General features: G+C 43.8%; 1 protein-coding gene across 1 annotated transcript in view; it reads left to right on the plus strand.

The window, feature by feature from the left end:
• The first annotated feature begins 783 nt into the window (after positions 1 to 783).
• The window catches only part of MMS22L (MMS22 like, DNA repair protein), a 158136-nt gene continuing 133814 nt past the window's right edge, over positions 784 to 25105 (plus strand). Inside the window, exons 1-4 of the mRNA XM_050949231.1 lie at positions 784 to 1006; positions 3478 to 3668; positions 4969 to 5094; positions 8968 to 9020. Coding sequence (XP_050805188.1) covers positions 3493 to 3668; positions 4969 to 5094; positions 8968 to 9020 — 355 coding nt within the window. The 5' untranslated portion in view covers positions 784 to 1006; positions 3478 to 3492. The remainder of the gene's footprint in view (positions 1007 to 3477; positions 3669 to 4968; positions 5095 to 8967; positions 9021 to 25105) is intronic.

A 25105-nucleotide genomic window follows, 5' to 3' on the forward strand; every position in this document is an offset into this window, starting at 1 on the left:
GTGTGGCTGATAGAGAACTTGTGAAAGGCGACTGGAAGAGGGAGATAGGCATGGAGGGTGCAAGGAATGGCTGCCAGGCGTGTGTGGAATGGGCAGGGCTTAAATTCTCATAGAGTATTTCCCAGAACCCCCCATGCCTCAACACCTATAAAAATCTCCAGGAAATTTACCAGTGCTCCACTTCATACAGCTCCGGCTGAATGTAAGCCCTGGGCATAGGGGAGATGGTTGGGTGGGTGTCTGTCTGTCAGGAAAAGTGGGAGGTTGCTGGGAGTGGTTGATGATGAGGGCCTGGCCCAGAATGTGTGGTGGGACTGATATGGAATAAAGAACCTAAGTGTGTGTGCAGCACAGCCTGATGGATGAATGAATGCAGGAAAGGTGAACTCTAGCTAGGAGAGGGTATTCTGAAATACAGGTTTTGGTGGCTGGGAGGAAATGGGTGAATGTTGACTGTTAGGCAGATGGGTGGGGGGTGACTGGGGCACTGACTAGTGGGGATGAGCACAGAGCCCTATGGCAGGAATGACAGGGCAGAATGCTGAGGGGGTTGCTGGTGGGGAATGGTGCAAAGGCCTGGGGTGGAGCTGGCAGAGAGAGAGTGTGTGTGTGTGTAGCAATGCTGGGGGGGAATGGTGCAGAACCCTGAGGAGGGAGCAGAGCCCGGGAGAGGGCAGCGTGCGTTGGGCGGGCGTGGTTCGCATGGCTGCTCCCCTCTGCAGGCGGCACACAGCCTGCGGCCCAGGGGTGTAATTTGCAGATGGCCCCTGCCAGGGGTTTGTCTCTTTCAGTCTGGCGGGCCGCAGGCGGAAGCGAGGTTGTGAGAGCGCGAGCGCCTTAAGGAGACAGAGTGGGCGGAGTCACACAGGGGTCCTGTCCAATGAGCAGGGACCGTGGCTGGAGCTCCTGCCCTCGAGCACGCGCAGTAGCTGGATAGTTGTTGTGCGCGGGACGTACGGAAAAGTATCGGGGTTCGGAAGGAGAAGAGGCAAAAATTCAGAGACAAGTAGGTAGCGCGTGCCCTGCTCCGAGCGCCCAGCGCGTGCCCCCGGACCTTCCCCGGCGCGTGCTTCTCCCCTTCTCTCGCCCTGTGCCCGATTGGCCCTTCCCTGCGCGCCAGGTGCCTAGTGGGGACCCTCGGGGCATGACTTGCAGTGACTGCAGCACCATGGGTTATCCCCGGCGCCCTCCCTCCTGCCCCTTGCAGGGCCTACACTGACTGCAGCACTATAGGTTATCCCCAGCGCCCGCCCTTCTGCCCCCTGCATGGCTTACACTGACTGAGGCGCCCTCCCTTCTGTCCCCTGCATGGCTTACACTGACTGCACCAACATAGGTTGTCCCCAGCGCCCTCCATTCTGCCCACTGCCTGGCTTGCAGTGACTGCAGCACCATAGGTTGTCCCCAGCACCCTCCCTCCTGCCCCCTGCAGGGCCTGCACTGACTGAGGCGCCCTCCCTTCTGTCCACTGCATGGCCTGCAATGACTGCAGCACCATAGGTTGTCCCCAGCACCCTCGACTCTGCTTACTGTATGGCCTACACTGACTGCGTTTGTGCCCAGCCTGGGTTATTCCCAGTGCACTCCCAGCTGCCCAGTGCATGGCTTGCACTGACTGCTGTCTGTGCCCAGCATATGTTATCCCCCGTGCACTCCCCTCTGCCCAGTGCCTAGGATATATTTTCGGTAGTGCACTTTCCTCTGCCCAGTGTGTTGCTTCAAGTGACTGCATCCTTTGCCTGACATGTATTATTGCAAGTGCATGTGCTTTATGTGAAGTTTTTGTGTGGCCCTAGTTTATATGCCCCATCAGGGTTTGAGAAAGCCCCACAGAAGTAATGATTAGGAAGCTTTCTCTGGCAAGTGTGAGCGCCTAACTTAACAAGCTTATATGGTCGTGAAGAAAACTTTTCAAATGTGACCTGATGCAATATTGTATTGCCTGCCTCTGCAGCCAGACAAATTCCTAGGAAGTAGTAATGAAAGTCTTGTGTCTGTTGCACTGGGGCTATTCAGCACCCTCTTAGTAACACCAAAATGGATCATAATCATGTCAGTCACGTTCATTTGACTGGAAAACCAATAAGCAGCAGAATGGGAGAAGGACTCCAAAATGTTGGGGCAGAGGATGCCTAAGAGGGAGGGTACGTTAAGCAAGAGAAACTGGTTTCCAACAGTTTGGAAGGAAGAAAGTGGTTCCTTCTCTCTTTGTGGAGAGGCATAGGGAGGAGAAACTTCCAATTATCATATACATAGCAGCTAGATTCTGATACAAAGGATAGAGGCCCTGTGTTCGGTGGCAGGAACTGCCACATGTTTTTCGGCAGCTGGGGCTACTTTCCTTCCTAAGACATTGACCCTAAAATCATCTTTTTTTATTGTCCTCTTGTTTGCATCTCTGGCACTAGATATCTGATTTTTTTTTCAAATGCTTACTGTAACAATCTAAATAGAAGTTTTGCATTTTAAAGGCAGTATTTCTTCACTAAGAGCTTGCAAGGGAAGTTAGTAAAATCTCAGATCAATCATTGATTCAAATGTTCAGCAATACTGCAGGTGAGAAATGCACATAATTGTATATGAATGGTAACTATGAAGATCTGTCCCTAATCCATCTCTGGAGTTAAATTAAAATGTGCTGTCCAGAAGTCATTGCCCTTTTTCTCCTTAAGGGATTCCTTCTGTGATCATGTCCTACTGTATTTATAATCAGGGTTAGTTCAGGAGTGGATGAAGTGATCCCTTTAATTTGAGTCAGCCTGTTAAGATGTACTTCTGTGTTCACTGTGATTTGCAAAATTACAATGAATATGCTTAATAATTCATGGGGAAGTTCAAAGCCAGGCATAAAAGGTTGAAGATATGTTTAAGCAATGAATACTTGATTATATTGACTTGAGACTAAACAATACTGCAGAGTGAGTTAGATCATGTAAAAACATTACTAAGAAGTGTCAGCAACCAAACTGAAACCATGGTTGAACTTAGAATAGATATAATTATGGTAGAGCTCTATAACCTGCACTTTCAGGTTACTGTTTAAAACATTACTTTTCTGATTGTTTTTTTAAGTCAGTTAGAAAGTTTTCTTTTAGACATATGCCCTTGTTTAGTGAACATTAGTCTTCTTGCTTTTGTTCTCTCCCTTTTCACTTTCTGACTTTTTGGTAAACAGATTTTAAATACAAGCTTTCTTGCAGCCTTAGCTAAATCTGAATTAATCATATGGTAATTTTACTCACTTTATCAACATGTGAGTTACATAGTTGCATAATTAATATTAGAGCAGTGATTCAGTCTGCAGATTTATTGCTATTTAGCGTGCACTTGAGCTGCAATGCTCTTTTATTGTAGGTCATGGGTAACAGGGGAGTCTTTAACTCAATTACATTTTTTCATTCAGTAGGGAAAATGTAGCTACAGGAAACCCATCTTCAGAAAACTAAATTTTATTTGGTTTTTAAAATATGTTTTCAGGAACAAGTGTAAACAATGGATGATTTCGCTATTTCCCTCACACCCCCATACCTCACTGAAAGCTTAGAGATGGCTATGGAAGTGGAAAAGGAGAACTCCAGACCCCCTTGTTTTTCCTGCGCTTTAGACAATCGAGATGGAGGGAGAAACTTTTCTGTAGAGTCTCATCTAGCAAGTGGGTCTCTTAAGAGGTATGTTTATATTGAATATAAACATATGTTATACTTTTGGAATGTTTCAGTTGCTTCTTTCAGCAGCTGCCAGCGTCTTTAAATTTGTTTTCTTCAACCATTTGCGTCCCTCAGATAAGCTTGCCACTCATACCAGGGAAGAAGGGTGGTTTTATGATTAAAATACTCAGTTTTTGAGTTTATGATTAAAATATTCAATTCCTAGCTCTGCCACAGACTTCTTGTGTGACCTTGGGCAAATCACTTCATCTTTATTTGCCCATCTATTCCCCATTTGTAAAATGAGGATGATAATTCCTTTGTCTGCCTTGTCTAGTTAGACTGTAAGTTCTTAGGAACACCCATGGAGGTATTCAGTACCTAGAACAACCGGGGTGCTTAGCACAATGGCAATAAAATAATGATCATACTATCCTAGGCTGTGATCTCATAAATAAATAGTGTTTTGGTCCTTACCTAGGAATATATAGGTGTTGCAGGAATTAGCACTGGTAACTCAGTAGGTGCTGTTTTTCCCTCTGAGTACTGAATCTGTAGCCAAACATAGTGTCACTATGTTTTCTTTACAGTTAAACTAGAAATGCTGTTTCTTGCTTTTCTTTAAACTGTGTGCAGTAATGAGGCAGAATCAACCATAGGTGGCTGAAGTAAACCCTGAAGTCTGTAGAGCACTTGAATGTTTAGATAAAATGATTTTCTTGGTCTAGAGTTAGAGTAATTTGTTATGAAACCACAAACTATGTGGATGTGATTATTTCAGCTGTTGAAGATTATGTTCTGTATCTATGTCCAAAGGGTTACTTATAAGTACTAGTAAGTCCACGTAGAAGAATAAATGCTCATTCTAGAGATAATTATTAGACATGCTGGACCACCATTCAGGTGGATCAGTATTGCAACTGACATACATTGCAGTGGAGCGCCTTAGGTAATGTAGCAGTCTCCTTCATTGTATTAAAAACAAGCTGTATATTGTGCCTCAAGCAGGCTCTGCTGTAAGGGTGAAAGATGCTTTAGAATGATGGGCTAGTTTTTCTTTGTGTCTAAAATTTATTGTAGTTTATGACAGAGAGATGCTTTTATGCTGTTGGAGCTAGGAGCCCTATTTTATATACTTGATATTGTATCCTTATAAAAGGTTTAATAGCCTTTCCTTGGAGAGCACTGTTGGAACTTCCTGTCTATAGCGTGTACACTACAGATATATTGATAAAATAACACTGATACACAAGTCATCTGTAGGTACTGTATCCTTTATAATATAGAAGAATCTGTGAATGGTGCTTGCTTTCTTTTTCAGGCTTTTGCTGAGACTGGATCCTTCTCCAACTGACTATGAAGAAGATACAGTGGAAATATTTGGCTTTCATTGGGTTACTGAAATTGCGTTAGTTGAGTCCTGTAGACTTCTCTTTGGTTTACTTAGGTATGATATTCTTATTACCTCATTGGCCCGTTTCCAATATTTAATTATACTGTGTTGCTTAATAAACTTTGGGGGTTTCTACATATGAAAGTCATAGACAAAATATCTTAGTGTGGTAAACACGATATTATATGACCAGTGCAATCCAGTGAGCGGCAGGTGACCTACTGGTAGAGTAACTAAAATTGATTAACTATACACTAGCGAACTATGGATTAGAATTGGAGTGTAATGTGACTAGATGTTGAATTTCTAAGCAGCATGGCGCATGAGATGTTACAACAATTTTTGCTTAATTCATAATGTACACTAATACTTGTCTAGTGTCAGAGTCCATCCCTAAACTGTATCAGGTTTTGCTTTAATTAAATAGACTAAATGAACTTTTTTGTATGTGCACATAAACGTGGATGCTATAAATCAAAAACTGTAAATGTTGGACGTGGCATTTTCTTCGCTTGTTTGGATTAGGATAGTGTCAGCAATCTCGTTGGATACAGCTACTCTGTGTTTGATTTATTCAGTGCAGATGTTTAATCTGGTCAGTGCAAACATACAGATCATTGATAATCCTCTTTGCTACTGTTAATCCTCAGGATATAAAACACATGGAGGGTGGACTGGGTTGTTTTGTATGATACTTCAAACATCTGTCATACATCCCCTCACTCCCTTGATTACAGTGAATTCTACTGTACCTTGAGAGTATAACCATGGGCGTGTCGTGGAACATGTCATTAATAGGTTCTGGTCTTTGTAACATAATGGCACAGATCCTGAAAAATGGGGGGGAAAAATGATTTTTTTAAAAATACATTGGCTCTGCTTCTTTGATATAAGCTTTGACTTTACTATAGTTTTTTTTTTTCCACATAGGGAAAAAAGATGGCAGGCTATCTCGTTAATGGCTTTGATTAGTTAATTAAATCTCTGTGTATCTCTTTTCAGCATTCTACCTGATTCATTCTGTGCCAAAAATTGACCCTGTTTGGTCACAGAAGTGTTTTCTATCCATGTAACTGATCTTCCTAACCCCCCTCACAAAAGACATGCTCTCTAGACTCAGATAATCATGTAGGATGATAGGGAGGCACTAAGCACATTAATTGCCATCATGGGTGTCATTCTCTAGAATCCAATTGTCATATAGTAATCAGGCTAGTGGAGTCACAGAGTTCGCCCTGGGGAAAGCAGCAGGGCTAGGTGGCTTTCTAAGGCTGCTTCTGATGGGGAAGCATTTCTTCAGCATAGAATGTAGTTTGTGTGGCATCTGAGCCCACAAGATAAGCATAGCTTTAGCTAACTCTTCATCTACAGAAGCAGTTTTGTAGGGAATGGGGCTCTAATATGTGAACTCTGCTTAGCCAGTTATTTTCACTAATAACATTTGCTTAAAATTGTATTCTGTATGTTTTTTGTGTGCATAAAAAAAAAAGAACGTATCTTTCAAATGAGATATAAAACAGTTCCTTAATATTTGTGGCCATGAAACTTCCTCTTGTGCTTTTATAAGAATATGGACATTAAACACTGGTGTCCTGGCCCAAATCCAGTTTTGGTAATTACATTTTGCTAGATACATTACCCTTGTGTTTAGTGTTGGATATGGCTGTGTTCATTCCATCCTGCCCTAAAGATTTGTTTAGTGGTAAGGTGATTCCACATTTCACAACAAAGATTATTTCAGTTGTGGGTGAAGTGAGCCTTGTACGGACTTTGTAGCTGAAGTGTAAGGCACTTGTCTTTCTGGATGAAATATACTATATTAATCAAGCCAATATAATTATTATTCATTTCTGTTCGTTTGATGCCTCTACCAACTCCCAGTTAGAATCTCTGTCACTCTCTTTACATTTTCCCCAACAGCAGTCTTTCCCTCTCTCAATACCATTTGTTCTCTTTCACCACTACTCCATTGCTTTCTTTTTTTGTGACCTGAGGCTATATCTACACTACAGACCTTACAGCGGCGCAGCTGTACCACTGCATCTGCACTGCTTTAAGGTCTCCTGCGTAGCTGCTTTATGGAGGAGCGAGAGAGCTCTCCCATCAGCATAATTAAAACAGCTACCACCACTTCTTGGGAGTATGTCGGCAGGACATCTCCCACCAATATAGTTCTGTCCACACTGGTGCCTTTGTCAGTGAAACTTATGTCATTCACGGTGTCCTCTGTGCGCGTGCGCACACACACACAAGTTTTACCATCAAAACCTCTAGTGTAGACAAAGCCTGAGTCTAATTGACTCCTCTCCTCCTCTTCTGCCCCCCGGGCTCACTCCTCCTCTGCACTATATTGATTTAATGTTTTCTTTTTTAAACTATTACTTTATATTTGACTCCTTTTGCTTTCTGCTCTCTCCACTTATCGAACTTCCAACTTTGGTACTCCTCTATGTTGAAATCACCCAGTGCTTCCATCTTGTCCCATGCAATGGATGTGGTTGAAAAAACTTATCCAGTGTCTAATAGAGTTTGTAGTGTGGATGAGATATAGCTGGCTGAAGCTCAACCCAAATGACTGAAGTGGCTTTTGTACAATGTGGAGAAAAGTTCCAACCATTCTATTTCGGTGTCCCCACTTGTAAGAGTATGCTCAACTCTCCTTGTACAGGCTTCCAACTGGGGCTTATTGGATCCTTGCAGGACAGCTGGACATTTCCTAGGGTTTTTAAAATTTGCACTTGACAAAAAGGTTGCAGCCTTTTCTTTCATGACCTCACCATGGTCATATATGACTTTCTCATGTCCAAATTACTGCCATACACTCTACATGGGGGCTACACTTGAAAGCAGTCTGAAAATTACACCTAGTGCAGAATGTAGCAGCATTATTATTAGTTGGCACTTCCTGCTGGGTTACGTTGCACCTGTGCTGTGATTTGCAGTATCTGTCAAACAGATTTCTAAGTGAAGTTATTGGTGTTCACCTACAAAAACCATGAATTATTGAGCTCTTCCTACCTTAGAGACAATCTCCCCTTACCGAATACTGTGGCTGTTACTATTAATTAAAGTACCCTAGATTAATAATAGTCATCACTCTACTTTAGATAAGGAGTGGGCTGCTGGCTGGACAATCTCCATGAGGGGGTCTCCTATTCTATAAATCATTTCTGCCCCACTTGTTTGCCAGAGCTTGGAATTGGTGGCCTTAAAGTGTAGGCTGCATGACTTGTCTGTTCTCCCAAATTTATATTGGGGCAAGATGGGGGTGTTGAGGAGTGTTTGGGGGTAGATGATATGAGGAGAGTCTGTTGAGCTGACTTTTGTTGTTTGCTTTTGGACACAAATTAAGAGACTGAGTAGTACATTTTATGAATCTAAATAAATCACTTAAGCTACCTTGCTTATCTCTTGTCTGATCCTTTTTTTTGGCTTTCTCTTCTCTGACTTCTCCACTTTGTTATAAATGCTGCTAAAGTCGTCTTTGTCACTCCATTCATGTATCCTCCCCCAAAATCCCTTCAGTAGATTCTGTCTTATTCCACATCAAATTCTTCACCTTCAGAATCCTGCCTAGTCTTGCCCCTCCTACATCTCTATTCTCATATCTGCCTGCTCCAGCCCTACATACTTCTTGCTTTAGCCATTATTTTATCTCCTCCTGGCCTTTTTTCTTGGTGCCCTCCCTGCCATGCTTGGAACAGCATTGCATTTTCCTTATGATGATCCCTCGTATTCGATGTCTCCGTAGCCTCTCCTGAGTGACCTGATGCCCAGTTTATGTTCTTGTAAGCTTTTCTGGGAAGAGTCTGTTTCTTATTTTGTGTTTTGAAAAACATTCTGGAAATTTACAGCACTATAAAATAAATGTTTGGGAAATATCCTTTAACTATATAATACTTAGTTTTGTGGTATCTTTTTAATTAGGCAACACATACACAAATTGGAAAACCTAGTACAGATGAGTTCATCAGACTTTGGTAAGTTTGACATATTTTCATTTATATTGGGGTAGAAGACGGTCTTTTTATTATATGAGTGTAAAGAGTCTAGCACTACAAGGCTTGAGTCCTGATTTTATTGTAGTAGCACCTAGAAGCCCCGAACATTAATAATATGTATTAGCATAAACCTGCAATATCTTAATTCTCTGGCTGTACATATTTCTGACATTATTGCTGTGGTAGGCTAAAGCAAGTGGGAAGAAAGATGTTCTTAGCAGAAGTGTCGTGACTCACTTCAGTACCAGCCTAACTGTATGTTGATTATATAGGAAATGCCTTGGGTGAAATCTTAACCGCCTTCAAGACCATGGGATTTTTGTCATTGACTTCAACAAGGCCAGGATTTCACCCTTAGTGCAGGGCTTGGTGAACCGTTAATTCTTTGAATTAAAAATAAAAAGTTAATTCAAGCTCTCAATGATTATTTTAGTTAAGATAGCATTTTTCCATATCCTCTTGGCTTACATATAAACAAGTTGTTATATTTGCTTAGGTTAGACATTATTTATGGACTTCATTTGTCCTTGCAACAAAATCAATGAAATGGCAGAACTACAAAACAGTTAATTTGAATTAAATACTAAGGCATTAGAAGTACGTTTCTGAAGGATTATTACAGCCTTAGGCTTATTGTGAGTTTGAAGGCCAAATTACTTAGCAAGTTGAGAACTGAAGTAATTGCTCAGAAATACGCTGTCTATCCTGTTGCTACTTGGAAATAGTTATTATAAAGGCACAAATAAATATCTGTGCTTTTTGTTTGAGATTGTCATACCAGTGTTTAATTTAATTGATGATCCAGTCAGTCAGCTGTTCCATTATAGTTGTAGATCTGAGCTTGTCGTCTTGCTTCTTTTATAAACATCTTGTTTCAAGGGATAGTTGATTTCTCATAAAAGTGTAGTTTTGGCTGAGATTTTACCTTTAAGGTCTCAGCCTGGAAAGGATTTTATTTTAAATTCCAGTTAATCTTCTATATGTTGTTTATGGACCAAGAAGAAATAATTTATTTTTTAAATTTAAGCATCTGTTTGAGGCTCTTTATTTTATCTTATTCCCTTTGTCAGATATCAAGGTAGCAAAATATAATAAAGTAAAATAGTTAACAAAATAGTAAGAAATGTTTGCCAAAAATCAAACTATGTCTTCTTTAGGTGAGGCACCATGTACTTCTGCATAGACTTAGCCTAAATTCTGTGGCACTGTTGCTGCTATTTCCTCTTCCAGTGAGTCATATGTAACTTCTGTAATGTTACCTGCTTCTGGAAAAGCCTTAACTTCATGCAACTGCTAATGCACTTCCTTCTTTTACAGTCTTTGGTATAATAATGGTTTCATTCATGTAAGAAATACGTGCAGGACTGTTCTGTTGAAGTGCTAAGGTTGACTGAAGAAATGGTTCAGGCCCTGAGATGCATGCAGTCTGTAGGAGAGAGACACGATGCAGATGTTTGTAAAGCATTTGGGTATCCTTTGTTCAAAGGTATCATAAATATTATTACCAGACCTAATGCTGGAAAATGGAGCAAAGTCTGAGTAAAAGCAAACAATTTGCTCTACTGAAAATAATTGCAAAGCTGAGGGATTAATCCTCTGCCCCACTTGGCCAGAGTGCACATGCAACTAGGCCACAGCCACTAAATACAAAGTATTTGAGGGAGGAATGGGCCAAACCAGCTTCTTCCATCATCCCCCAAATTTGATTTGGGCCCTGTGGATGGGTTGTACATGTACACTTGGCCAACCCATATTGCCCATCATTTCTCCCTCTAGCCCCAGTAGGCTTTGGAGACTCGCTGCAAATATCTCTGAGGTGTGATGGGTGTGTAAAGATTCATAGCCTGAAGGTCAGAAGGGACCATTATGGTCATCTAATCTGACCTCCTGCACATTTCAGGCCACAGAATCTCACCCACCCACTCCTGTAACAATCCCCTAACCTATCTCTGAGTTATTGAAGTCCTCAAATCATGGTTTAAAGACCTCAAGGTGCAGAGGATCCTCCAGCAAGTGACCCGTGTCCCATGCTGCAGAGGAAGGCGAAAAACCTCCAGGGCCTCTGCCAATCTGCCCTGGAGGAAAATTTCTTCCCAACCCCAAATATGGCGATCAGCTAAACCCTGAGCATGTGGGCAAGACTCACTAGCCAGCACCCAGGAAAGAATTCTCTGTAGTAACTCACATCCCACCCTGTCTAACATCACATCACAGACCATTGGGCATATTTACCTGCTAATAATCAAAGATCAATTAATTGCCAAACTTAGGCTATCTCATCATACCATCCCCTCCATAAACTTATCAAGCTTAGTCTTGAAGCCAGATATGTCTTTTGCCCCCACTACTCCCCTTAGAAGGCTGTTCCAGAACTTCACTCCTCTAATGGTTAGAAACCTTTATCTAATTTCAAGTCTAAACTTCCTAGTGTCCAGTTTATATCGATTTGTTCTTGTGTCCACATTGGTACTAAGCTTAAATAATTCCTCTCCCTCCCTGGTATTTATCCCTCTGATATATTTATAAACAGCAATCATATCTCCCCATAGCCTTCTTTTGGTTAGGCTAAACGAGCCAAGGTCTTTCAGTCTCCTTTCATAAGATAGGTTTTCCATTCTTTGGATCATCCTAGTAGCCCTTCTCTGTACCTGTTCCAGTTTGAATTCATCCTTCTTAAACATGGAGACCAGAACTGCACACAGTATTCCAGATGAGGTCACACCAATGCATTGTTTAACGGTAGTAACGCCTCCTTATTTCTACTGAAATACCTTGCCTGATGAATCCTAAAACCACATTAGCTTTTTTAACGGCCATATCATATTGGTGGCTCATAGTCATCCTTTGATCAACCAATACTCCGAAGTCCTTCTCCTCTGTTACTTCCAACTGGTGTGTCCCCAATTTATAACCAAAATTCTTGTTGTTATTCCCTAAATGTATGACTTTGCACTTTTCACTATTAAATTTCATCCTATTACTATTACTCCAGTTTACAAGGTCATCCAGATCTTCCTGTATGGTATCCCAGTCCTTCTCTGTGTTAGCAATACCTCCCAGCTTTGTGTCATCTGCAAACTTTATTAGCACAATCCCACTTTTTGTGCCAAGGTCAGTAATAAAAAGATTAAATAAGACTGATCCCAAAACCGATCCCTGAGGAACTCCACTAGTAACCTCCTTTCAGCCTGACAGTTCGCCTTTCAGTACGACCCGTTGTAGTCTCCCCTTTAAGCAGTTCCTTATCCACCTTTCAATTTTCATATTGATCCCCATCTTTTCCAATATAACTAATAATTCCCCAGGTGGAACCGTGTCAAATGCCTTACTGAAATCGAGGTAAATTAGCTCCACTGTGTTTCCTTTTCTAAAAAATCTGTTATCTTCTCAAAGGAGGACATCAGGTTGGTGTGGCACGATTTATCTTTTGTAAAACCATGTTGTATTTTGTCCCAATTACCATTGACCTCAATGTCCTTGACTGCTTTCTCCTTCAAAATTTTTTCCAAGACCTTGCATACTACTGATGTCAAACTAACAGGCCTATAGTTACTCAGATCACTTTTTTTTCCCTTTCTTAAAAACAGGAACTGTGTTAGCAATTCTCCAGTCATACGGTACAACTCCTGCATTTACTGATTCATTAAAAATTCTTGCTAATGGGCTTGCAATTTCATGTGCCAGTTCCTTTGATATTCTTGGATGAAGATTATCTGGGCCCTCCGATTTCGTCCCAATAAGCTGTTCGAGTTTGGCTTTTACCTCAGATGTGGTAATATCTACCTCCATATCCTCATTCCCATTTGTCATCACCATTATCCCTAAGCTCCTCATTAGCCTCATTAAAGACTGAGGCAAAGTATATGTTTAGATATTGGGCCATGCCTAGATTATCCTTAACCTCCATTCCATCCTTAGTGTTTAGCGGTCCCACTTCTTCTTTCTTTGTTTTCTTCTTATTTATATGGCTATAGAACCTTTTACTGTTGGTTTTAATTCCCTTTGCAAGGTCCAACTGTACATGGCTTTTGGCCTTTCTCACTTTATCCCTACATGTTCTGACCTCAATAAGGTAGCTTTCCTTGCTAATCTCTCCCATCTTCCACTCCTTATAGGCTTCCTGCTCTTTCCTAATCACCTCTCTGAGATGCTTGCTCGTCCAGCTTGGTCTGCAACTCCTGCCTATGAATTTTTTCCCCTGTCTTGGGATGCAGGGTTCTGATAGTTTCTACAACTTTGACTTGAAGTAATTCCAGGCCTCCTCCGCCATTTAGATCCACAAGTTCTTCAGTCCAGTCCACTTCCCTAACTAATTTCCTTAATTCTTTGAAGTTAGCCCTTTTGAAATAAAAAAAACTCTAGTCTCAGATCTATTTCTGTTTATCCTTCCATCTAGTTTGAACTGAATTAACTCATGATCACTCAAACCAAGGTTGTCTCCTACAACCTTTTCTTCTATGAGGTCCTCACTACTCACTAAAACCAAATCTAAAATGGCATCCTCTCATGTTGGTTCTTCAATTATTTGGTGAAGGAACCCATCAGCTATCGCATCCAGAAAAATCTGAGCCCTATTATTATTACTAGCACTTGTCCTCCAGTCTATATCTGGGAAGTTAGTCTCCCATGATCACACAATTCCCATTAGTGTTTACTTCATTAAAAACATTTATAGAGGTCTCTATCCATAGCCAAATCAGATCCCGGCGGTCTGTAGCACACCCGAAGCACTATCTCAGGGGAGGCTCTAGTAGCTTTCTTTCCCAGTGTGATTTTTGCCCAGACTCTGTCTTATCCATTCCATCACTTCTTATTTCTTTACAGTTTACATTATCATTGATATACAATGCTGCTCCATCACCTTTGTCTTTGTTTCTGTCTTTCCTAAGCAGCATATACCCTTTAATAGGTGTACTCCAGTCATGACTACTATTCCACCATGTTTCTGTTATCTCTATAATACCCAGTTTCACTTCCTGCACCAGTAGCTCTAGTTCCTCCATTTTGTTACCTAGGCTTCTCTCATTAGTGTACAAACATCTTAGTTTTTGCTGTTTGGCTTCACTCGCATTCTTTACCTGATTAGGCACAGATATTCTACCACCAGTATCACCTATTAGACTGATATCTACACTACCCTTCCTCCTTATGTCCATTCTCCTACCCACGGCTGTATCCTTTCTTACTTTTTCTTCCTTCTCAATGTTGAATTCCGGCATGGAGATTACCTGGACATCTCCCAACTCTCTCCCCCAAATTCCTAGTTTAAAGCTCTCTTAATCAGTTGTGCCAGCCTCCATCCTAGAAGTCTATTTCTCTCCCTAATGAAGTCCATCCCTGTCATAAACAGATAGCTAAGGGTTAATGTCTCTTTCACCTGAAGCACCTGACCAGAGGACCAATCAGGAAACCGGATTTTTTCAACTTTGGGTGGAGGGAATTGAGTGTCTGAGTCTTTGTTTTCTGGCTGCCTGCTTTCTCTGAGCTTTGGAGAAGTAGTTCTACTTTCTAGTCTTCTGTTTCTAAGTGTAAGGACAAAGAGATCAGATAGTAAGTTATATGGTTTCTTTTCTTTGGTATTTGCATGAATATAAGTGCTGGAGTGCTTTGATTTGTATTCTTTTGGAATAAGGCTGTTTATTCAATATTCTTTTAAGCAATTGACCCTGTGTTGTATCATCTTAATACAGAGAGAACATTTGTACTTATTTTTCTTTCTTTTTATATAAAGCTTTCTTTTAAGACCTGTTGGAGTTTTTCTTTACTTTAGGGAAATTGAGTCTGTACTCACCAGGGAATTGGTGGGAGGAAGAAATCAAGGGGAGATTTGTGTGTTGGATCGCTAGCCTGATTTTGCATTCCCTCTGGGGGAATAGGAAAGTACTTTTTGTTTTCAGGATTGGGAACAGAGAGGGGGAGTCTCTCTGTGTAGTTTCACAGAGCTTGTGTCTGTGTATCTCTCCAGGAGCACCTGGAGGGGGGAAGGGAAAAAGGATTATTTCCCTTTGTTGTGAGACTCAAGGGATTTGGGTCTTGGGGTCCCCAGGGAAGGTTTTTCAGAGGGACCAGAGGTGTCATTTCCCAAACACGCCTACTACATTGCAAAAAACTATGAGGCCTGGCTAACAGGAAACAACATTCAAACCTTGGAAGAACTGAACCTCCTCATACAAATGGAGCAGTTCTTGGATGGTGTTCCTGAAGACATCACGCGGTACATACAAGATGGAAACCCCAAGAATATCGCTGAGGCGGGGGAGATTGGAGCCAAATGAATGGAACTGGCAAAAAGCAAGAAAGCTACTGTCAAGGGGAACGATTACCCCAGGGGGCACACAGACCATAAACCCTACAACCGAGGACAGCCAAAGACCCCACATACCACCCAAGTAAAGCCACAGATACCCTACCCTTCAACCTCACCAGTCTCCAGTAACTCACCTCGGCCCAGTAACCCATCAGATGGAAGATGATTTAAGTGTAATAAACTGGGACATATCAAGGCCAAGTGTCCCAAGAACACCATGCGAGTGCAATTCATTACACCACCATCACACCAAAGATCCCCAGGCCCGGATGTCTCTCAAATACCCTTGGAGCGAAGGGAAAATTTGAGAGTGGGCGGAAAGAAGGTTACTGCATGGAGAGACACGGGGGCACAAGTGTCAGCTATCCACCAATCCTTCGTTGACCCCAAATTCATCAACCCAAAGGCCAAAGTTACAATTTACCCCTTCATGTCACAAGCTGTAGACTTGCCTACAGCTCAACTGCCTGTCCAGTACAAAGGCTGGTCAGGAATGTGGACTTTTGCAGTCTATGACAATTATCCTATCCCCATGCTACTGGGGGAAAACTTGGCCAACCAGGTGAGGCGGGCCAAGAGAGTGGGAATGGTTACACGTAGCCAAACCAGGCAAGCTTCCAGACCCATTCCTGTTCCTGAACCGTCCACAGAGGCCCCGTCTGTGTTACCAGAGACCCAGACAGAGGTAGAGGACCCGGATTCCATGCCTACCACTGAAACAGCCACAGCATCTCCAGTCCCAGGCCCGGAACTGGAACAGCAACCAGCACCAGCAAGTGCAACTACATCTTCAAACTCAACGCCAGAGGGCGCCAGCGAGCCAAAACTGGCAGAAGCAACAGACAGCCATACCCAAAAGGCTCAGCCAGAGCCTGAAATACCCTCAGGTGCACCAGCGGAGAGCGGTTCACCAGCAACGGAAACAACCCCATCACCTACATCGCTTCCAGAGGGACCAAGCCCAAGTCCACAGTCTAAGGAAGAACTGGTGACCCCAGCCTCAAGGGAACAGTTCCAGGCTGAGCAGGAAGCGGATGACAGCCTTCAGAAAGCTTGGGCGGCGGCACGGAGCACCCCACCGCCTCTCAGCTCTTCTAATCGATCCCGGTTTGTTATAAACCAAGGACTTTTGTACAAGGAAATTCTTTCTGGTGGACACCAGGAAGAATGGCAGCCGCAAAAACAGTTGGTGGTTCCAACTAAGTACCGGGGGAAGCTCTTAAGCTTAGCCCATGATCATCCCAGTGGCCATGCTGGGGTGAACAGAACCAAGGACCGGTTGGGGAAGTCCTTCCACTGGGAGGGGATGGGCAAGGACGTTGCCAAGTATGTCCGGTCTTGTGAGGTATGCCAAAGAGTGGGTAAGCCTCAAGACCAGGTCAAGGCCCCTCTCCAGCCACTCCCCATAATTGAGGTCCCATTTCAGCAAGTAGCTGTGAATATTCTGGGCCCTTTCCCAAAAAAGACGCCCAGAGGAAAGCAGTACGTACTGACTTTAGTGGACTTTGCTACCCGATGGCCGGAAGCAGTAGCTCTAGGCAACACCAGAGCTAACACTGTGTGCCTGGCCCTAACAGACATCTTTGCCAGGGTAGGTTGGCCCTCTGACATCCTTACAGATTCAGGGTCTAATTTCCTGGCAGGGACCATGGAAAAACTGTGGAAAACTCATGGGGTGAATCACTTGGTTGCCACCCCGTACCACCATCAAACCAATGGCCTGGTGGAAAGGTTCAATGAAACTTTGGGGGCCATGATACGAAAATTCATCAACGAATTCTCCAATAATTGAAATCTAGTGTTGCAGCAGTTGCTGTTTGCCTACAGGGCTGTACCACATCCCAGTTTAGGGTTTTCACCATTTGAACTTGTGTATGGTCACGAGGTTAAGGGGCCATTACAGTTGGTGAAGCAGCAATGGGAGGGGTTTACGCCTTCTCCAGGAACTAACATTCTGGACTTTGTAAGCAACCTACAAAGCACCCTCCGACACTCTTTAGCCCTTGCTAAAGAGAACCGAAAGGATGCTCAAGAAGAGCAAAAGGCCTGGTATAACAGACATGCCAGAAATCGGTCCTTCAAGGTAGGAGACCAGGTTATGGTCTTGAAGGCGCAACAGGCCCATAAGATGGAAGCATCATGGGAAGGGCCATTCACGGTCCAAGAGCGCCTGGGAGCTGTAAACTACCTCATAGCATTTCCCAATTCCTCACTAAAGCCTAAAGTGTACCATGTTAATTCTCTCAAGCCTTTCTATTCCAGAGACTTACAGGTTTGTCAGTTTACAGTCCAGGGAGAGAACGCTGAGTGGCCTGACGGTGTCTACTACGACGGGAAAAAAGACGGTGGCGTGGAAGAGGTAAACCTCTCAACCACCCTGGAACGTCTGCAGCGGCAACAAATCAAGGAGCTGTGCACTAGCTTCGCCCCATTGTTCTCAGCCACCCCAGAACGGACTGAACGGGCATACCACTCCATTGATACAGGTAATGCTCACCCAATCAGAACCCCACCTTACCGAGTGTCTCCTCATGCCCAAGCTGCTATAGAACGGGAGATCCAGAACATGCTACAGATGGGTATAATCCGCCCATCTACCAGTGCATGGGCATCTCCAGTGGTTCTGGTACCCAAACCAGATGGGGAAATACGCTTTTGCGTGGACTACCGTAAGCTAAATGCTGTAACTCGTCCGAACAACTATCCAATGCCACGTACCGATGAGCTATAGAAAAAGTAGGGACGTGCCCAGTTCATCTCTACAATAGACTTAACCAAGGGGTACTGGCAAGTACCGCTAGATGAACCTGCCAAGAAGAGGTCAGCATTCGTCACCCATGCGGGGGTGTATGAATTCAATGTCCTTCCTTTCGGCCTTCGTAATGCACCCGCCACCTTCCAAAGGCTGGTAGATGGTCTACTAGCTGGACTGGGAGAATTTGCAGTTGCCTACCTCGATGATGTGGCCATTTTTTCTGACTCCTGGCCCGAACACCTACTACACCTGGAAAAGGTCTTTGAGCGCATCAGGCAGGCCGAACTAACTGTTAAGGCCAAAAAGTGTCAAATAGGCCAAAACAGAGTGACTTACCTGGGGCACCAGGTGGGTCGAGGAACCATAAACCCCCTACAGGCCAAGGTGGATGCTATCCAAAAGTGGCCTGTCCCAAGGTCAAAGAAACAGGTCCAATCCTTCTTAGGCTTGGCCGGATACTACAGGCGATTTGTACCACACTACAGCCAAATCGCTGCCCCACTGACCGACCTGACCAAAAAGACCCAGCCAAATGCAGTTAAGTGGACTGATGAGTGTCAAAAGGCCTTTACCCAACTTAAGGCAACGTTCATGTCTGACCCTGTGCTCAGGGCCCCGGACTTTGACAAGCCATTCCTAGTAACCACAGATGCATCTGAGCGTGGTATAGGAGCGATGCTCATGCAGGAAGCAACAGATCACAACTTCCATCCTGTCGTGTTTCTCAGCAAGAAACTGTCTGAGAGGGAAAGTCACTGGTCGGTCAGTGAAAAGGAATGCTATGCCATTGTGTACGCCCTGGAAAAGCTACGCCCATATGTTTGGGGACGGCGGTTCCAACTACAAACTGACCATGCTGCACTAAAGTGGCTTCATACTGCCAAGGGGAACAACAAAAAACTTCTTCGTTGGAGTTTAGCTCTCCAAGATTTTGATTTTGAAATTCAACACATCACAGGAGCTTCTAACAAAGTAGCTGATGCACTCTCCCGTGAGAGTTTCCCAGAATTCAGTAGTTAAAAAGTGTTCTTAAAATGTAGAAGTCTGTTAGTTATATACTTAGGAGTATAGGTAAAGGTGTATGTGTTGTATTAATCTGTTTATTTTCAAGTTCTAGAAGGAAATCGCCGCCAGTGAGCTTCCCCACTGTCTGCAATTTGGGGGGCGTGTCATAAACAGATAGCTAAGGGTTAATGTCTCTTTCACCTGAAGCACCTGACCAGAGGACCAATCAGGAAACCGGATTTTTTCAACTTTGGGTGGAGGGAATTGAGTGTCTGAGTCTTTGTTTTCTGGCTGCCTGCTTTCTCTGAGCTTTGGAGAAGTAGTTCTACTTTCTAGTCTTCTGTTTCTAAGTGTAAGGACAAAGAGATCAGATAGTAAGTTATATGGTTTCTTTTCTTTGGTATTTGCATGAATATAAGTGCTGGAGTGCTTTGATTTGTATTCTTTTGGAATAAGGCTGTTTATTCAATATTCTTTTAAGCAATTGACCCTGTGTTGTATCATCTTAATACAGAGAGAACATTTGTACTTATTTTTCTTTCTTTTTATATAAAGCTTTCTTTTAAGACCTGTTGGAGTTTTTCTTTACTTCAGGGAAATTGAGTCTGTACTCACCAGGGAATTGGTGGGAGGAAGAAATCAAGGGGAGATTTGTGTGTTGGATCGCTAGCCTGATTTTGCATTCCCTCTGGGGGAATAGGAAAGTACTTTTTGTTTTCAGGATTGGGAACAGAGAGGGGGAGTCTCTCTGTGTAGTTTCACAGAGCTTGTGTCTGTGTATCTCTCCAGGAGCACCTGGAGGGGGGAAGGGAAAAAGGATTATTTCCCTTTGTTGTGAGACTCAAGGGATTTGGGTCTTGGGGTCCCCAGGGAAGGTTTTTCAGAGGGACCAGAGTGCCCCAAAACACTCTAATTTTTTGGGTGGTGGCAGCAGGTACCAGGTCCAAGCTGGTAACTAAGCTTGGAGGTTTTCATGCTAACCCCCATATTTTGGACGCTAAGGTCCAAATCTGGGACTAAGGTTATTACAATCCCGAGAGAACAGTCCGCTGTCCATGAATGCCTCCCAGTGGCCATACATCCCAAAGTCCTCCTTATAGCACCACTGTCTGAGCCATCTGTTAATTGCCATGATCTTGTCAGACCTTTGTTGCCCTTCTCTAGGAACAGGCAGAATCCCACTGAAGATCACCTGATCCTCGATTTCCTTAAGCGTCTTCCTTAGTCTGGCATAGTCTCCCTTGATATGTTCCAGCGAGAATCTAGCCGTATCATTCGTTCCCACATGAAGGACAATCAGCGGATTCTTTCCTGCTCCCCTTAGGACCCTTTTCAGCCTCAGGTCCACATCCCGTATTTTAGCACCCGACAGACAGCACATCCTTCTGTTCTCTGGATCAGCTCTACTTACAGGCATGTCTATCCTTCTCAGTAAGGAGTCCTCAATCATGTAGACCTGCCTTTTCCTGGTGCCAGTACGATTCTCTGGTCTGTTCCCTGTTCCCTCTGGCTGCAAGTCCTCTCGATTTCTATTGTCCCTTGCAATCCTCCTCAACCCATCCTGTATCCTCCTGGGGCTCATATTTGGTGTTGTCTCCATTGACTCTTCGCCTCTTCCTACAGGACTAGCTGCTCTTCTTTTCTTCCTTGCCCTCTCACCTTCAGCAAACACCTGCTGTGCCCCTTCTTCATTTTCCAACTCTGCAAACCTGTTCCTGAGCTCTGTTTTTCCTTCCTTTTTTCCTTTTACGTTTTTGCGTTTTTGATATTTCAAATCACTTACAGTAAAACATTTTGTAATAGGAGTACTCGCCTCTTAAGTGGCGAGTACTCCTCGCCACTTAAGATGGGTTTGGTACTGCAGTCTTTCTCGCTAGGTTTGCGGGGGGAGAGAGAGAGAGAGAGAGAGTGCGCGAGCAGGGATCCAAGAACATTAACCCTGCTATAAGAGTGAAACTAAAAGGGGCCAGGTAGGAAGAGGCCCAGAGATGAAACACCAATGAACTGAAAATCAAGCCTGCTCTCCCTCCAGGCTGCTGGTCAACACTGGTGGATCTTCGGTGGCTTGGCCCTCCAGCCAAGTCATAACATCCAAATGAGCCTCTTCTAGGATAGTAGAGCCCAATAAATGAACAGTCCTGTTTGTCCTCACTAGTGTCTTCAGCCTGTGCTCTGGGCCCATTTAATTCAGTCTTGTTCGGGCTCTCAAATAACTCCTGTCCCCTTCTTGGGGTTTATGCCACTACGGCTGGTGGGGGAATCCAGACCTGCCCACTACTCTGGATTCCAATGCACGGACACTATAAACAGCAGCTGCACCCTGCTTGATTTTCAGTTCATTGGTGTTTCATCTCTGGGCCTCTTCCTACCTGGCCCCTTTTAGTTTCACTCTTATAGCAGGGTTAATGTTCTTGGATCCCTGCTCGCGCACTCTCTCTCTCTCTCTCTCTCTCTCTCTCTCTCCCCCCGCAAACCTAGCTTAAGGAAGCACAGCCAGAACTAAACTCTAGCTATCCCTCATACCCCTTTGGCCAGAAGGGCACTCCTTTCCTCACCCCTCTGGTCCTAGCGAGGAACTGACCTGCTGAAACCCTGCAGCTCCTTTTATATGAGCCTGCTGGGCTTCGATTGCATGCTTCTGTGAGGTCTCTTTAGGCATGCCTAGAGAACTCACTTTCACTGCTCCTTTCTTGTCATTTTGCTGCTTTGTGGGGAGGGGTGTAGTAGGACTTTTGGGCCTCCCATAGGGGGCTGCATAGGCCAGGTACACCCCATCACATACTTCAGTTACAGTGTCAAACAAAATTAACAATATTTAACAGCATGTTGCTTATTAATTTTACCTGTTTCTATCATTCCCCTTTCCCCTTCTTTCAAATTATACAAATACAACTGTAACATGATATATGTATATTTAATCATTCATATTAATTTTTAAAACCTTTATGGGGAAGCTGACTATTTTTGGGGGATGAAGGGGAAGCTAGGAAATATGGAAAGTTAGAGGTGGAATGGGGAATGTAGTTCAGTTATTGTCCTATGTGTATGCTCTTCTTGACTATTTATTGTTCCTGTAAGTACAAGATTATTGTGTTCATATCAAAGCATCTTGATTACTTCAGTATTTCTGTTGCATTGTTTTCCTTTCTAAAGTAAACTAATATTTTTACTTGTTTTTATCCCTTTTTTGACAATTTCAATAAGTAGTAATCTCCTCCTGCCTCAATTATTGCAAATAATTTTCATTACTGGGGCTCAGTATTTAATTTAAACAACTTCCCCATTTAGGTCTGATTCTAATGTCCAAATATCTAATTTTATTATCCACTACTTTTGTTAAGCATTTGTCATCTTTTAAGAATCTTTTGGATGCAAGACATAGTATTAAGGACTTGTCTACACTTGAAATGCTGCATCTGTGCTGCTGTAGTGTTTCAGTGTGGACGCTACCTACACCAACGGGAGGGGTTGTTCTGCTGGCCTAATTAATCCCTCTCCCCAAGGGGCAGTAGCTAGGTCAATGGAAGAGTTCCTCCATCAACCTAGTGCTGTCTACGCTGGTGATGGGGTTGGTTTAACTATGCTGCTGAAAGATGTGGATTTCTCACACTCTTGAGTGTTGTATTTAAGCCAACTTCATTTTCTTGTGTAGACTAGGCTTTAGAGTAGTTTAGTCTGTACCCCAATTCCTGACCCAAAGCTTCAATTATTTCTTTTATACTAGCCAATTTTTATTTATAACTTGCGTAAAAAGCATAAGGTTGTCAGCATATAATGAAACTTTTTGTTTCCTGTTCTATCTATTCACTTATTCCTTGAACATGGCGTCCCTGAAATTTGTGCTAGTGCTTTGATAATTAAATCACGTAAGAAGGGTGTAAGGGACATCCTCTCTTATTCTGTGTAATGGTATTGGCTCAATATTTTCCCCCAGCTGCATGTCACAGGATTTTTATAGATTGTTTTGATCTACTTCTGCAAGTGTCCCTCAAAACATATTTCTCTAACATTCTAAAAAGAAATATTCATTCTACTGAGACAGTTCATAGTTAGAATGCAGACCTCTTTAGTGCTTCTGGAGTGCTGTACCACATGGAAAAGTTTTCTTCTTCTTCTTCTTGCTTGCTGCTTTGTGCTTGCTCGTGTCAATTGCATTCTAGTTGCGCATGCTCTCACGTGCATGGTTGTCAGAGGTTTTTGCCTTAGCGGTATCCATAGGGCTGGCTGGCCAACCCCTTTAATGCCGCACTCATGTGTCTGTATATCAGGCACCACCAGCCCTGCACTCTCTCAGTTCTTTCTTACCGCCTGTGGTGGTCAATCGAAGTGCCTTTCCTTACATAGCAAGGGCTAGCGGCTTCATCTCTTCCAACTTTGACCCTTAGGACCTTGTAAATGTTTATAGTAGTTAGACGTCAGACACTTTTTGTTCCCATGGTTGGGGGCTCTGATGTATGCCTTCCCTTCGGTGCCATTACTCTCCAGGGTCCTTGTGAAAATCAAGCAGGACAGGTCGAGGGTGATCCTCATAGCGCTGGCTTGGCTGCGCCAGCAGTGGTTCAACACGTTGCTGGACCTCTCAGTGTCCACTCCGTTCCAGCTACCGCTCCAGCCTGACCTTCTATCCCAAAATCACGGTAGTTTTCTGCATATGAACCTGCAGGTGCTGCACCTAACAGGTAGGCTGCTGCATGGTTAAATGAGCAGGAGCAGCAGTGCTTGGCCGATGTCCAACAGGACCTGTTGGGCAATAGACAACTCTCCACCAGAGCAATCTACCTGGCCAAATGGAAGCGGTTCGCCTGCTGGACCTCGGATAAAGGCATTTGGCCTGCACGAGCCTTGATGCAGTTAATTCTGCATCTCAAACTCCAAGGCCTGTCCTTTTCCTCTATCAAGGTTCACTTGGCAGCTGTCTTGGTCTTCCATCTGCCACTTGCGAGGAGGTTGGCTTTTGCCCAGGACATGACTGCCAGATTCCTCAAGGGCCTTGAGCGCCTCTACCCGCATGTTCCTTTGTGGTACCTGAATCCGGTGCTGTCACGGCACACTGGACCCCCTCCCTTTGGCTTCCTGCTTTCTTTTCTCCTGTCCTGAAAGGTTGCATTCCTGGTTGCAGTAACATCTGCCTACCCGATCTCAGAGATTAGGGCACTCATCTCGGAACCAAGGTCCAGCTGAGACCACATCCAACTTTCATGCCCAAGATGGTCTCCCAGATTCATATGAGCCAGGACATTTTCTTACCTGTCTTTTTTCCAGAGCCGCATAAATTGGAGGAGGTGCATAGGCTGTATTCCCTAGATGTCAGGAGGGTGTTAGTCTTCTACATTGAAAGGACCAAGCCATTCTGCAAGTCAACACAATTGTTCATCACGGTAGCCGGCAGGATGAAAGGTTGCCCAGTGTCTGCACAAAGAATTTCATCTTGGATCACCACCTGCATTCACTTCTGCTGTGATCAGGCGACCCTTATTGTGCAACCCCTGGTGAATGTAACTGCCCACTTGACCAGGCGTCTTCGGCAGCCTTTCTGTCCCAATTTCCTATCAAGGACATCTGCAGGGCGACCGCTTGGTCATCCGTCCATACATTCACGTCCCACTACGCGCTTACCCAGCAGGCCAAGGATTACACTGGCTTCAGTAGGGTACTTCAGTACTATAAGTCGCCAGACTGTGAACTCCAAACTCACCTTCACAGACACAGCGTGTGAGTCACCTAACGGAATCAGCATGAGCAAACACTTGAAGAAAAAATGGTTACCTACTTTTCATAATTGTTGTTCTTCGTGATGTGTTGCTCATGTCCATTCCATTACCTACCCTTCTTCCACTCTGTCAGAATTGCCGGCAAGAAGGAACTGAGAGGGTGTAGGGTCGGTGGCACCTAATATACCGACACACGAGCGCGGCGCTCAAAGGGGGCACAACAGCTGACCCTATGAATGCCGCTAAGACAAAAACCTCCAACAACTGTGCATGTGGGGATGCACAC

This window comes from Gopherus flavomarginatus, chromosome 4, assembly GCF_025201925.1.
Source record: "Gopherus flavomarginatus isolate rGopFla2 chromosome 4, rGopFla2.mat.asm, whole genome shotgun sequence".
Lineage (NCBI taxonomy): Eukaryota > Metazoa > Chordata > Testudines > Testudinidae > Gopherus > Gopherus flavomarginatus.